This window comes from Palaemon carinicauda, chromosome 34 (assembly GCF_036898095.1).
Source record: "Palaemon carinicauda isolate YSFRI2023 chromosome 34, ASM3689809v2, whole genome shotgun sequence".
NCBI lineage: Eukaryota > Metazoa > Arthropoda > Malacostraca > Decapoda > Palaemonidae > Palaemon > Palaemon carinicauda.
Genome location: NC_090758.1, coordinates 35,258,895 through 35,271,394, shown reverse-complemented (window position 1 = coordinate 35,271,394; position 12,500 = coordinate 35,258,895). Strand labels below are relative to the sequence as shown.

The following is a 12,500-nucleotide window of genomic DNA, read 5'->3' as shown; positions in this document are numbered from 1 at the left end:
TTCAGAAGCCTGTTAAAGTTGTTCCTCGAAAAGGGTCTAAACAAATTGAAAAAAGGACCTCAGCAGAAAGAGGAACTCTTGTGACAGTCGCTATAGTTGTTTCAGCAATTGGTAATGCAGTCCCTCCTTTCTTAGTTTTCCCCAGAGTTCATTTCCGCGATCATTTCCTGATTAATAGCCCTCTAGGTAGTTCAGGAGCAGCTAATCCATCAGGGTGGATGAAAGAGTCTGACTTTGTTGGGTTTCTTGACCATTTTGTGAAACATACTAAATGTTCAAAAGAGCGCCCAGTGCTTTTATTACTAGACAATCATGAGTCTCACCTGTCCATAGATGGCCTGAATTATTGTAAGGCAAATGGAATTGTTGCTCTTTCATTCCCCCTACACTGCTCTTATAGGATGCAATCGCTTGATATGTGTTTACGGACCACCGAAGAAGTATGTAAATAGATCCTGTGACTCTTGGATGACAAATCCTCCAGGTTCTACAATGACTATATATGATATTCCAGGAATAATTTCCACGGCATTGACAATTGCTGTAACTCCTGCCAATATCTTAGCTGGGTTCAAAACTGTAGGGATTTCACCCTTTAATAGAGATATATTTCAGGAAGAAGATTTTATGGGTGCTTATGTAACAGACAGGCCTTTGCCTAATGATTTGTCTGAAATGCAAGCATACCAAGAAAATGGAAGCCCTGGTATGCTGAATATATATTCATCAGAGGCTACAGACAAAACTACAAACCAAGCTGGTTCTCCTTCCACACTTAGGGATGCCCAATTAGAGGGGATGAATGAACTTGTGGCTCCGAATATGGCAATCAGCCATGTAAATGAACCAACACCGTCTACTTCAGGAATCTCTACACAGAAAAAAAATAAACTTGAGCTTAACACCAGAAGCAGTAAGACCACTACCTAGGGTAGGTTCAAGAAAGGGAAACTCATTGAACAAAAGGAAGCGAACCACTGCAATCTTGACAGATACTCCAGTTGAAAGAGCATTGGAGGAGAAAAAGTCAAAAGTAATAGTGAAAACTGGAAGAATTATGATTTCAGGGAAAAAGAAACAAAACAAAGAATTTCAGAGAGCTCAGAATCTTAAGAGGAAGAAACCTACTGTTTGGTATGTGTAGAACCATTTTCCAATAGGAAACCGCGAGAAATCTGGGTGCAAAAGGTGGGCTCATGAAAATTGCACTGATAAAAATTTGTTTTTTTACTTGTGATCACTGTGATTCAAATGATGAATCAGACTAGCTTCCCCTTCCTCGCTTTGAAAGTGTAACATTTATTTTGTGATTTGAATGTTTTGACAGACTACATTGAAGGTTTAAGGTACTTCATTAGATCTGTTTTTCTTTTAGTTAAAGTGAGAATTGTGATTCAAATGGTAGTGTTTACTTTCTTATTTTCATAACACAACCTGTGATTTACCATAAGTTTCCCTTTCGGGCATTCAAATACTAGTTTTATTTTCTTGTTTGCCAGAGATAGTTTTCAATGATAAAAAACCATTTGTTTAAACATTTGTGATATTAAGTGCTGTGATTTCTATGATACTAAGAATAGGTGCTCTACTAAATAGTGTTTAAATAGTCTTTAAACGAGACAAAAAAATCATGAGCCAACTTGCCCCTCAGTGTGTGCCAACTTACCCCGCATGTGGGGTATGTTGGCACATGTGAAAAATATTTTTTGAAACAAATTTGTGTTTTTATTTAGTCATGAACCAGCGTCTGTGATGAAATTAAATGTAGCCAGATGTTTATATTTTTCATTCATATAATAAAATCGCAAAAATACCCCATAGTTTTATAGCTATGAATAAAAATGTAAAAAGTGTGCCAACTAGCCCCGGTCTCCCCTACTATCTGGCTTGTCAAAGGACCCCATAATTCTCTAGCGGTAGTATCTCAACAGGTGGCTGGTGCCCTGGTCAACATACTACCTACAATTCATGAAACGATATTTCTAATGTTCTAATGTTCCCCCACCCAACCTTAAAGAAAAATAAATTATATAAATTCATGTAAATAATGATGAAGAAAATCATCCAAACTCTACAAAAAAGGGAGAAATTTTCCTAAATCACTGAAGAGTTGACTGAGAAATCTTGGTCTCAGAACAAAAGAAGAAAGTAAAAAATCTCCCAAATGTAATGTGGATAATGTGTAATGTAAACGAAGATCCCCTTTGATAAAATATGATAATATATCAATATTTTGCATCGTTTGTCCTGACATTCATTTTCTTTTCAATGTTCATAATCTACTAACAATATTAAATCTTCCATTAGAGAGAGGTTATTGATGTTTATTTGGTGGGGGGGGGAGAGAGAGAGAGAGAGAGAGAGAGAGAGAGAGAGAGGAGAGAGAGAGAGAGAGAGAGAGAGAGAGAAAGAAATTCGAATATCATTTGTTTTCGTGCTCTGAATTGGGGGAGATCAAATTCAGAGAAGAAAGAGAAACATTACTTAAATGAAGTTATTCTTATTAAATCTCCGTTAAAAGATATTAGTTTTGTATGGAAGAGATTATTCACAGATCATCTAAAAGAGAATATATGTTACTTTATCTCTTCATAGAGTTTATTAGAGTTAAGGGAATTTCGAAAACTATCTGTACAGCCATCACTCGAAATTCAAAAGAAGAAATTATTACCTTCAGTTAATTATCTGTCTATGAACATTTGAGAACATTAAAAATTAGTCTTTTGTGGATATTCGTTGCATTACGGGAAAAGTTTAAAGTAGCAAAGGCTTAAATTACCATAAACATATAAACATAGGACGACCCCAAGAACCCTATTGACTTGGGAAATTTAGGATATCATTACTAATGACTGTGCAGGTAATTTTATATGATTGGTTTAATAATAAACTGTATAAATAGGTAATAGAACTTCCCCTTTGGTAATGTATAATCCTCTCATTATAAGAGAAGCTATATATGTTATAACTGAAAGGAATAGAACGATTTAGTAGTAGTAGTAGTAGTAGTAGTAGTAGTAGTAGTAGTAGTAGTAGTAGTAGTAGTAGTAGTAGTAGTAGTGATGGTGTAAAGTAAGAAAATCAAATAAGCAATCTAAATCATGTAGAAAACTTTATTTTTAAAGAGGTTAAGATAAACGAGCAAAAGACCATTAAATATCAATTAAAAATATGTAAATATTTGCATAATTCCTTCAGGGAAACTTACTGTAAGAGTCCTACTACCAACAAAATTTAAAAATTCAATACTGATTTTTTTCCTGAAGTATCCTGAAGTCTTTGAAACTTTGAAATTTAATAGATCTATGCTTTGCGCCCTTCAACCACCCCAACCCACCTGCCTCCCCATATATATACATATATATATATATATATATATATATATATATATATATATATATATATATATATATATATATATATATATATATATATATATATATATATATATATATATATATATATATAGTATATATATATATGTGTGTGTTGTGTGTGTGTGTGTGCATTTTCTTTTTGTCTAATTTAAAATATATAGTATAACCAAATGATAACGTCATTAGTAAATTTTTAGAATTTTTGCGAGTCAAAATATCAAATACTTTTCTATCTACCGGATTATTTTCTACTCTCGGTTTGACGATTCCTTAAAGGATCTATGATGAAGCTGCAGAACTTTCTCTCTTCTCGCTACTGGTTATGTCTCAGTAAAGGCGTCTTATATAACCATAGATGGGACATAAACAAAAATGGTGTATTTTATGTAACGCAGATATACAGCCATGATCACCAACAGACAAAGCATAAAACCTGATGATCAGTAAGCAAATCAGCTGTCAACCTAAGCTTGACCAGGGAGGACAAGGTAATACCTGCTGATGACTTACGACGATAAAGCCTGGAGTACACAAGTGGAAACTATCAGACTGCCGGAGAGATTCAAACCCCCGTATTGAATGTCAAGGAGTTGTGTATTACAGTACAACCGATTAAATTTGACAGTAAATAATTTTGCTCTAGACTTAAACTTGACAAAGGAGGACCAAGCAATAGCTCTGGATGACTCTGGATAATAAACCCATTGAGACGTAAGTGGAAAATATCAGACTGTGTGAGGGTCTCGAACTCTTGGCCTTCATGTTGCAAATCAAGGAATTTTGTCTTAAGGTACTACAGAGTGAATGTAGTAGAGAAACATCCCTTGCTTCTCACCAGAGACTATCAATTTAATATTGATGACATTTGTGAAACTGTGTAGAGAATTTTTGCTTTTATTTCTCTGTATATTCAAGGTGAAAATATAGCAAATGGAGAATGATGAAAAAAAAAAAAAAAAAAAAAAAAGGCTCTAATACCATTTTTCTTTTAATGTCCGGAGTAACGAAGACACAACATCAGGTCATTGAGATTCTCTGATGGTATATTTCTCCAAATTACTTTTCCCCACTGATCAAGAAAAGAAAAATACGACGGAAATGAGGACGAATTATTATTGATACCTCAACCCTCCCTTTATAAAATGTTTGTCAACAAATATGCATAGTTAGAATTTTGGTAAAGTTCTAATTATCTTCTCGTTAATTAAAACTTCCGGTAATCACTTTGATATTTTGTTGTTTTAATTAAAAAAAAAATTAACTAAGACACTTAATTTATAACAGCAAATGAGATATTGTAGGTTTCGAATGATTTCTGAGATAAAGAAAATGTTACACATAAACAGTTCAAAACCTTCTCACTAGATGGCATTGCAATCATCTCAACATTGAATGAAAAAATGTCAAAACACCGAAGCATTTTGTTGATGCAAGTAAATGGTATTGAATACTGGACGTCAGTCACAAAATCTATTACCACAATATAACACAAACAACAACAAAACTTTAGGATTTTCTAACTTTTGTTTCTGTATTCTTTGAAAGGAAAATAATTTGTGAATATTAGTTCCAACATATTATCAGATACTTATTCCTAACTCTCTCTCTCTCTCTCTCTCTCTCTCTCTCTCTCTCTCTCTCTCTCTCTCTCTCTCTCTCTCTCTTTTCCCTTCTATCATCAAACTATTTCTTGATTGGAGAAAGTATTTCCAAAGCTTTGAGTAAACGAAATGAAATTCGACTACAAGTTCATTTATTATACAAATGTTTCTTATGATGGAATGTAGTACAACATAAATAAAAAAGGTATTCCAATAAATATGAGATTACTTTTTCTGGTCCCGTCTTCAAGTGAAGATTTATTTCCCGTGTGTTGTGACAGAGAACCAGGAATAAACGGTTTCACGATTTGGTGTTTGGAATTTGAAGGTATTCAAGGAACTTAAACCTGAGGAAGAAAAAGCTAAAAAAACTTTGAGGAGAATTTGGAAGAAAGTTTTATTTGGAAAAAGAATCATATCTTTTCTTTGCAATCTCCTTCGTATCACGATATATATATATATATATATATATATATATATATATATATATATATATATATATATATATATATATATATATATATATATGTGTGTGTGTGTGTGTGCGTGTGTGTGTGTGAAAGATATATATATATATATATCTATATATATATATCTATATATATATATATATATTTATATATATATATATATATATATATATATATATATATATATATATATATATATATATATATATATATATATATATATACATATATGTGTGTGTGTGTCTGTGTGTGTGTGTGTGAATGATATATACAACTACATACAATTCATAGAAATAATAAACAGATGTATGTAGAATTATTCTGACAAGAATCTGCTAAAGATGCCTTGTGTTTACAAGACTCAAGATTTGCTTAACAAACATTGCCTTCAGAAGCAACAATTATCATACGAAATGGATCCGTGTTGGGTCAACCCGAAGAGATGTCAGCCATTTGTGATTTGAAAAAGACTCGATTGGCTTGACCTATATCTCTTTTTTTTTTCTCACTCTCTTCAGTAAGGTTGAATGATTTTGGATGTTTTGCCGAGTTTCCCAGATTTTTTTTTTTTTTTTTTTGTGAGGTAAGGTCAACTTGTGTGTTGATTTCGAGACAGAACCTGATTCTAATTTTGTGTGTATATATATCTGGTCATATTAGCTATTGTGGCAAATATAATTAAACTTTACAATCTAAATAATTCTCCCTCTTTTTCATAAATAAAGGGATAACACCTTGGTATAAAAAAAACTATACTAGTACTTAGTAAACCGTAAACCAGACTAAAAGAGCGAGTATTATGGCTTCACATATGAAATATCATGCGCAATAGAAAGATAGCTCTCAATCCACTAGTGTATTGGAAGTCTCGGCGTCGGGAAACTATAATGAAAATTATCATTGCTGAGTCAGGAACTGTCTTCCAAGCTAAACAGGAAGTAAGAGGAAAGAGGTCGTCAAAATACTTATTATTGAGGATATTAGGTTTAGGTTTTATCTATGTGAAAAACCCATTATGGCCATACACTAAAAGCAATAAATATACCCGAAAAATAGAGATTTAATATTAAGGATTTAAGCTCATACAGCGAAGACGTAGAAGTATTTTTATGTAACATTCCAAAAATAAACCATTAAAGAAAAGGAATTTCAACTTTTATTGTGTTCGAACGTTAATAGAACCAATATATATACATACATATATATATATATATATATATATATATATATATATATATATATATATATATATATATATATATATATATATATATATATATATATATACATATATATATATATATATATATATATATATATATATATATATATATATATAATATATATATATATATATATATATTTATATATATATGTATATATATATATATATATATATATATATATATATATATATATATATATATATATATATATATATATATATATATATATGTATGTATGTATGTATGTATGATTAAGAGATAATTGAAATTTCTATCATTTGGTATATTACTTTGACTCTCTGAACACCTTAAAGTAATTGCTCACATAGAATATTATTTTAAGGATTACTTATTTATAAAAAAGCTATCTAATTAATCTAATTTCTTGAAAAAGTATCTTATCCTTTTTTTATTATATATTAAAAAGAGGAAAATATCTTTTATATATGAGAAAATAAAGGGATAGAATTGAAAAGAAAAGTAATGTTATAATCAGTGTTCCTTTTACGGAAGTGATTTAAAAAATAAGGATCAAAATTCTTCATCGATCAGTTTTACCTTGAAATGAAGCAATTACTGAAATTAATAAATGTTACTCCTAACTTTCTTTTCCTATGTTTTCCTAGTGTTTAGGGAATCAAATGTACTTATTATGTTAGAGAACTTTTCTGCAATAGTAAGAATGAATGTCAGTATTAAGAAGTGATTATGAATAAATTATACCAAAGTTTATACCAGAGAAAAATAATAGACCATATCTCATCTGGTGGAAAAGATATTTTTCCATAGATTCCACTTCAGAGACAGAGACCAAATACATCAGAAGCTTTGGAATGAAAATCCATCCGTCTAACTATAGATGTTCGAGATATAAATTCACCTTCGTCAAACCAAATCTCAAACATTGTTGGAATAAACGAGGACTGGTTTTCAGTGAGAAACTCTCCACTGCATATCAGTATTTATTTTGTTTTGTAAAGATATTGTACAATAAAGGTCAAAGTTTGGGTTAAACAAATCTGGGTTCGACACGAAGGGGATTAAATTCCTTTACGATCGAAAATCCTTTCTCTGATTTGGCAAATTAGATTCTTTATATTATTGATTTGGAGAATAAAAGCAGTTTTAGAGCTGAATGGTGGAAACAGTAGGTAGCTTTTTTAGGACTAAAGAGTTTTTAGGTTTCTTATTCTAAATAATTTTTTACAATGCTGGATTAGACTGACATTATTTAGAGGAATGATAACGTTTTATATTTCAGAAGATAGAAATTTTAGTAATCTAGAAGGCAAAAGTTTATAAAAAAAATAAAAATTTTATAAGGATAAATGTAATAGTAATTTGACAAATTAAATCATTTATGTTATAGGGGACTGAATGATTGTTTACTTGTGTGACGGAGCCGAGTGAGGGTTGTGAACTCAAAGGCAGGATGCAATCAACTGAGTTATATTGTTATAGAACACTCTCCTTTATATACAAAACCTCAAGGCAACAGGACATAACAAGTTAACAAGACAGACAATGTTACAGAGGAAACAGCAGACATGAATTTTTATGTTCGTTTAGTGCGAGGGAAGAGCGAAGATACAAGCATAATATATGCAAAAGGAATTATGTACAATTATGTGACACACGGTTGGTACATGGCTCCCCCCCCCCTGAAAATGATATACTGTACATGTTAAATAGGGCGCCCTGACCTGGAGAGGCGAACTGTAGGCGGGTCATCTGGCAGAAGATAAGCAGGTTTTAGACGATCAATGGAGACTCAGTCTTCTTTGCCACGAATGTTTAGTAGGAATGCTTTCGGACTGCGTCGGATCACAAGGAAAGGGCCCGTATAAGTGGGCGTTAGTGGTGGCTTGCTAGTGTCGTTGCTCAGGAAGACGTGCGTTGCAGAGTGCAAGTCTGTTGGTATGTGATGCTTCACTGGGGGCTTGTAAGTCTGGCGGCACGGAGTAAATTTTCCCACGACGTGACGTATGCGCTGGGGATCGTCGGAGGAGGTTGTAGAAGGAAAAAATTCGGCAGGGACGACCAACGGGTCGCCATACACCATTTCAGCTGCCGAGATGTCGAGGGCGTCTTTAGGAGTGGTCCTTAGTCCCAGGAGGACCCAGGGAAGCTGAGTAAACCAGTTGCAATCCTTGCAGCGGGACATCAAAGCTGCTTTGAGGGTGCGATGAAAACGTTCAACCATTCAATTGGCAGGGTGATGCCCAGGAGATTCGCTAATGACGTCCACAATTGAGATGTGAAAGTGGTTCCCATGTCAGAAATAATATGCTCAGGGATACCGAATCTTGAAATCCATCCAGAGAGTAAGGCAGATGTACACGAGGCGGACGTTGCAGTTTCCATGAGAATGGCTTCAGGCCAACGGGTGGAGCGGTCGATGATGGTAAACAGGTAACGATGTCCTTGTGATGTGGGTAGGGGGCCTACTACGTCGACGTAAATGTGTACAAAACGACGCTGAGGTTAAAGAAAGGTGCCCACTCTTGAATCCGTGTGTCGATGTACTTTGGAAGTTTGGCAAGAAGTACAGGCGCGGACCCAATCCTTAGCATCCTTAGAAATGCCGTGCCAAATGAACTTTGCCTTCAGCAGTTGTGCAGTAGAACAGCACGAGGGATGTGAAAGGCCGTGAATGAAATCAAACACCTGTCAGCGCATGGGAGCAGGAATCCAAGGTCGCGGTCTGCCAGTACTGACGTCAGAGAGGAGGGTGGTGTTGGAGTCTTCGAGGGGAAAGTCTTCACAACGGAGGGACGTGCAGGATGTCCTATATGCTTGATACTCTGGATCCTGTCGTTGGGCTTCAGCCAGGGCGTTGTAATCCAATCCCAGTTGAACGGCAGCCAACGTGTTTCTTGACAGGGCATCGGCAACGGGATTCATTTTCCCAGGGACGTATTGAAGGGTGCAATTATATTCAGCCACGGTGGATAGATGTCGGCGTTGCCGGGCGGACCAGGCATCAGACTGTCAAGTAAAGGCGTGCACCAGAGGCATGTGGTCTGTGCGAATGACGAAGGGCGTACGGGCGAAAGTGACGGAAAGCCAAGTGCACTGCCAGCAATTCTCGATCGAAGGTAGAATAACCCGATTCTGCCTTGGACAGTTTTCTGCTGAAGAAGGCCAATGGGCGGGGCGAGTCATTGACCACCTGCTCGAGTACTGCACCAATAGCGACGTCGCTGGCATCGGTGGAGAGAAGGAGAGGGGCATGTGGGAAAGGAAAAGTGAGAGCCGCAGCAGTTGATAGGGCCTTCTTTGCATTGCAGAAGGCTGCATCTTGAGGGGGACCCCACTTCAGGTCCTTTGGCTTGCCCTTGAGGGAGGCGTAGAGGGGAGCAAGAGTGGCGGCAATGGCTGGCAGAAAACGGTGATAATAGTTGATCATGCCCAAGAATTCCTGCAGAGCTTTGACGGTCGAGGGCACGGGGAAGTTCTTAACGGCTGCTACCTTCTCAGGGAGGGGGTGGACACCTTCAGGAGTGATGCGGTGCCCTAAGAACGACACTTCGTTGGCGCCAAAGGTACACTTGTCCTACCGGACTACAAGGCCGTTTTGTTGCAGGCGGTCGAGCACGATGTGCAGGTGACGGAGGTGTTCCTCTTTTGAGGAGGAGAACACAAGTATGTCGTCCACATAACATACACAGAAAGGGAGGTCTCCTAAGATGCCATCCATGAGACGTTGAAATGTGGCCCCAGCATTACAAAGGCCAAAACAGGAGTAATTGAAGGTGTATGTACCAAACGGAGTGGTGATGGAATTCTTGGGGATGTCTTCTGGCTTCATAGGCACCTGATAATACCCCTTCAGGAGATCGAGCGTAGAGAAAACCTTTGCTTTGTGCAGGTAGGAGGTCACGTCGGCAATGTTTGGGAGGGGGTAGTGATCTGGTTCTGTTTGCATGTTCAGGCGCCTGTAATCCCCGCACGGACAGAGGGAGCCGTCTTTCTTCAGAACGATGTGAAAGGGTGACGACCATGGGCTGGAGGCCTTTTGGCAAAGGCCCATTTCCTCCATTTCGGCGAACGTCTGTTTGGCGGCTGCCAATCGTTCCTGTGCCAGACGTCTGAATTTTGCGAAGACTGAGGGTCCTGTCGTCTTGATATGGTGATAAATACCATGCTTGGCAGGAACCGTGGGCGTTTGGCGAAGTTCTGGACGGAAAACTTCCGGGTACGACGTGAGGAGTTGGGCGTAGGCATCCGTGGGTGCACTGATGTGGAGAGCGAGGTTAGAGGTGTCGACAAGTACGAGTCTGCGTTGACCAATCGTCGGTGGGCGACATCGACCAAAAGGTGGAAATGAGAGAGGAAATCCGCACTAAGGATAGGCATTGTGACGTCAGCAACGAGAAACTTCCAATTGAATTTACCGTTTCCGAACGATAATGTGAGGTTCTCGTAACCGTAGGTGGGTATCGCAGATCCGTTGGCAGCTACCAAGCGGACGTCGGCAGATGTAGACAGACTACGTCGTGCCTTGAAGAGTTTCCTTGGCAAAAGAGAACGACAAGCACCCGTGTCTACCAAAAATCGCACGCCCGTTCCCGCATCCTGTAAAAAGAAAAGATTAGAAACATGGGAGGCCACCGCCACAAGCGATGGCCTACTTACACGTTTTTGGCCACTGACAATCCTTGGCACATTTCTTCGCGGTTGCCTCGAAACTGAAGTGGTAGTAGCAAAACTGCGGCGGATGGGAGGTAGTAAGTGGCTGTAAAAGTCGTTCGTTGGGGCACGAGCGATTGCTGGGTGGTGAGCATCTTTGTCGCCGCTTCGGCACGTCACGGGGTAGGCGTGCATGTCCTACGGCATTCATGTCAGCTTCGGTAGACGTTGAATAGGCATCCTCGTCGTCAGGGGTGGAGGCGTTGATGGAGGTCTTGAAGTGGCTGTCCATAAGGGCGTCAGCTTTGGTCATCAAGTCCTTTATGGGTAAACTATCGACATCGGGTATGGCAGCGCGTACAGGTTCGGGTAAACGGCGTATCCATAGGGCACGAAGTAGGTTCACCTCACGAGGAGAGCCGTCTGCGGCATGTTGAAGGTGAGCGATACTGGTCATTTCCCTGAGGGCTAGCGAAGCCCTTTGGTCCCCCAACGGTTGTTGCGAGAGCTGAAAAAGCTTTGCTATACGGGCGGCTGGCGACGGCGAGTACTACTGCAGAAGGTATGTTTTGAGGGCGTCATACGCTATTGGGGTGTCTCCTTGTTCACAAAGCCAGTCGGATATTTCTGGGAAGGTGTCCTCGGGTATCGCCGCAAGAACATAATCTGCTTTGGTGGTTGAGCGAGTCACGCCCCTGATACGAAACTGGACTTCAGCGCGTTGAAACCAAGCAAACGCCTCTCCGCTGGCGAACGGTGAAAGTTTCAATGGGGTGGCCGCAGCGCCAACTGCTGTAGTAGAGTTCGGCATAGTAGCAACGATGGAGGGGCGAGGGAGGTGGGGGTGGAAGGCAGTGGAGCGAGTCGACGTCCGGGGTCACCAATGTGACGGAGCCGAGTGAGGGTTGTGAACTCAAAGGCAGGATGCAATCAACTGAGTTATATTGTTATAGAACACTCTCCTTTATATACAAAACCTCAAGGCAACAGGACATAACAAGTTAACAAGACAGACAATGTTACAGAGGAAACAGCAGACATGAATTTTCATGTTCGTTTAGTGCGAGGGAAGAGCGAAGATACAAGCATAATATATGCCAAAGGAATTATGTACAATTGTGTGACACACGGTTGGTACACTTGGGAGAAAGTTATTGTTGTTAACTTATTATGTTTCGCATAAAAAAAAAGGAT

The 12,500-nt window shown here is 38.1% G+C and overlaps 1 protein-coding gene across 1 annotated transcript in view; it reads left to right on the top strand.

Annotated features, from left to right (window-relative positions):
• The window catches only part of LOC137626804 (uncharacterized), a 1,033-nt gene extending 103 nt beyond the window's left edge, over positions 1–930 (top strand). The window contains exons 1-2 of the mRNA XM_068357792.1: positions 1–348; positions 485–930. The exon at positions 1–348 is cut by the window's left edge and continues 103 nt beyond it. Coding sequence (XP_068213893.1) covers positions 1–348; positions 485–930 — 794 coding nt within the window. The remainder of the gene's footprint in view (positions 349–484) is intronic.
• The last annotated feature ends 11,570 nt before the right edge of the window (positions 931–12,500 follow it).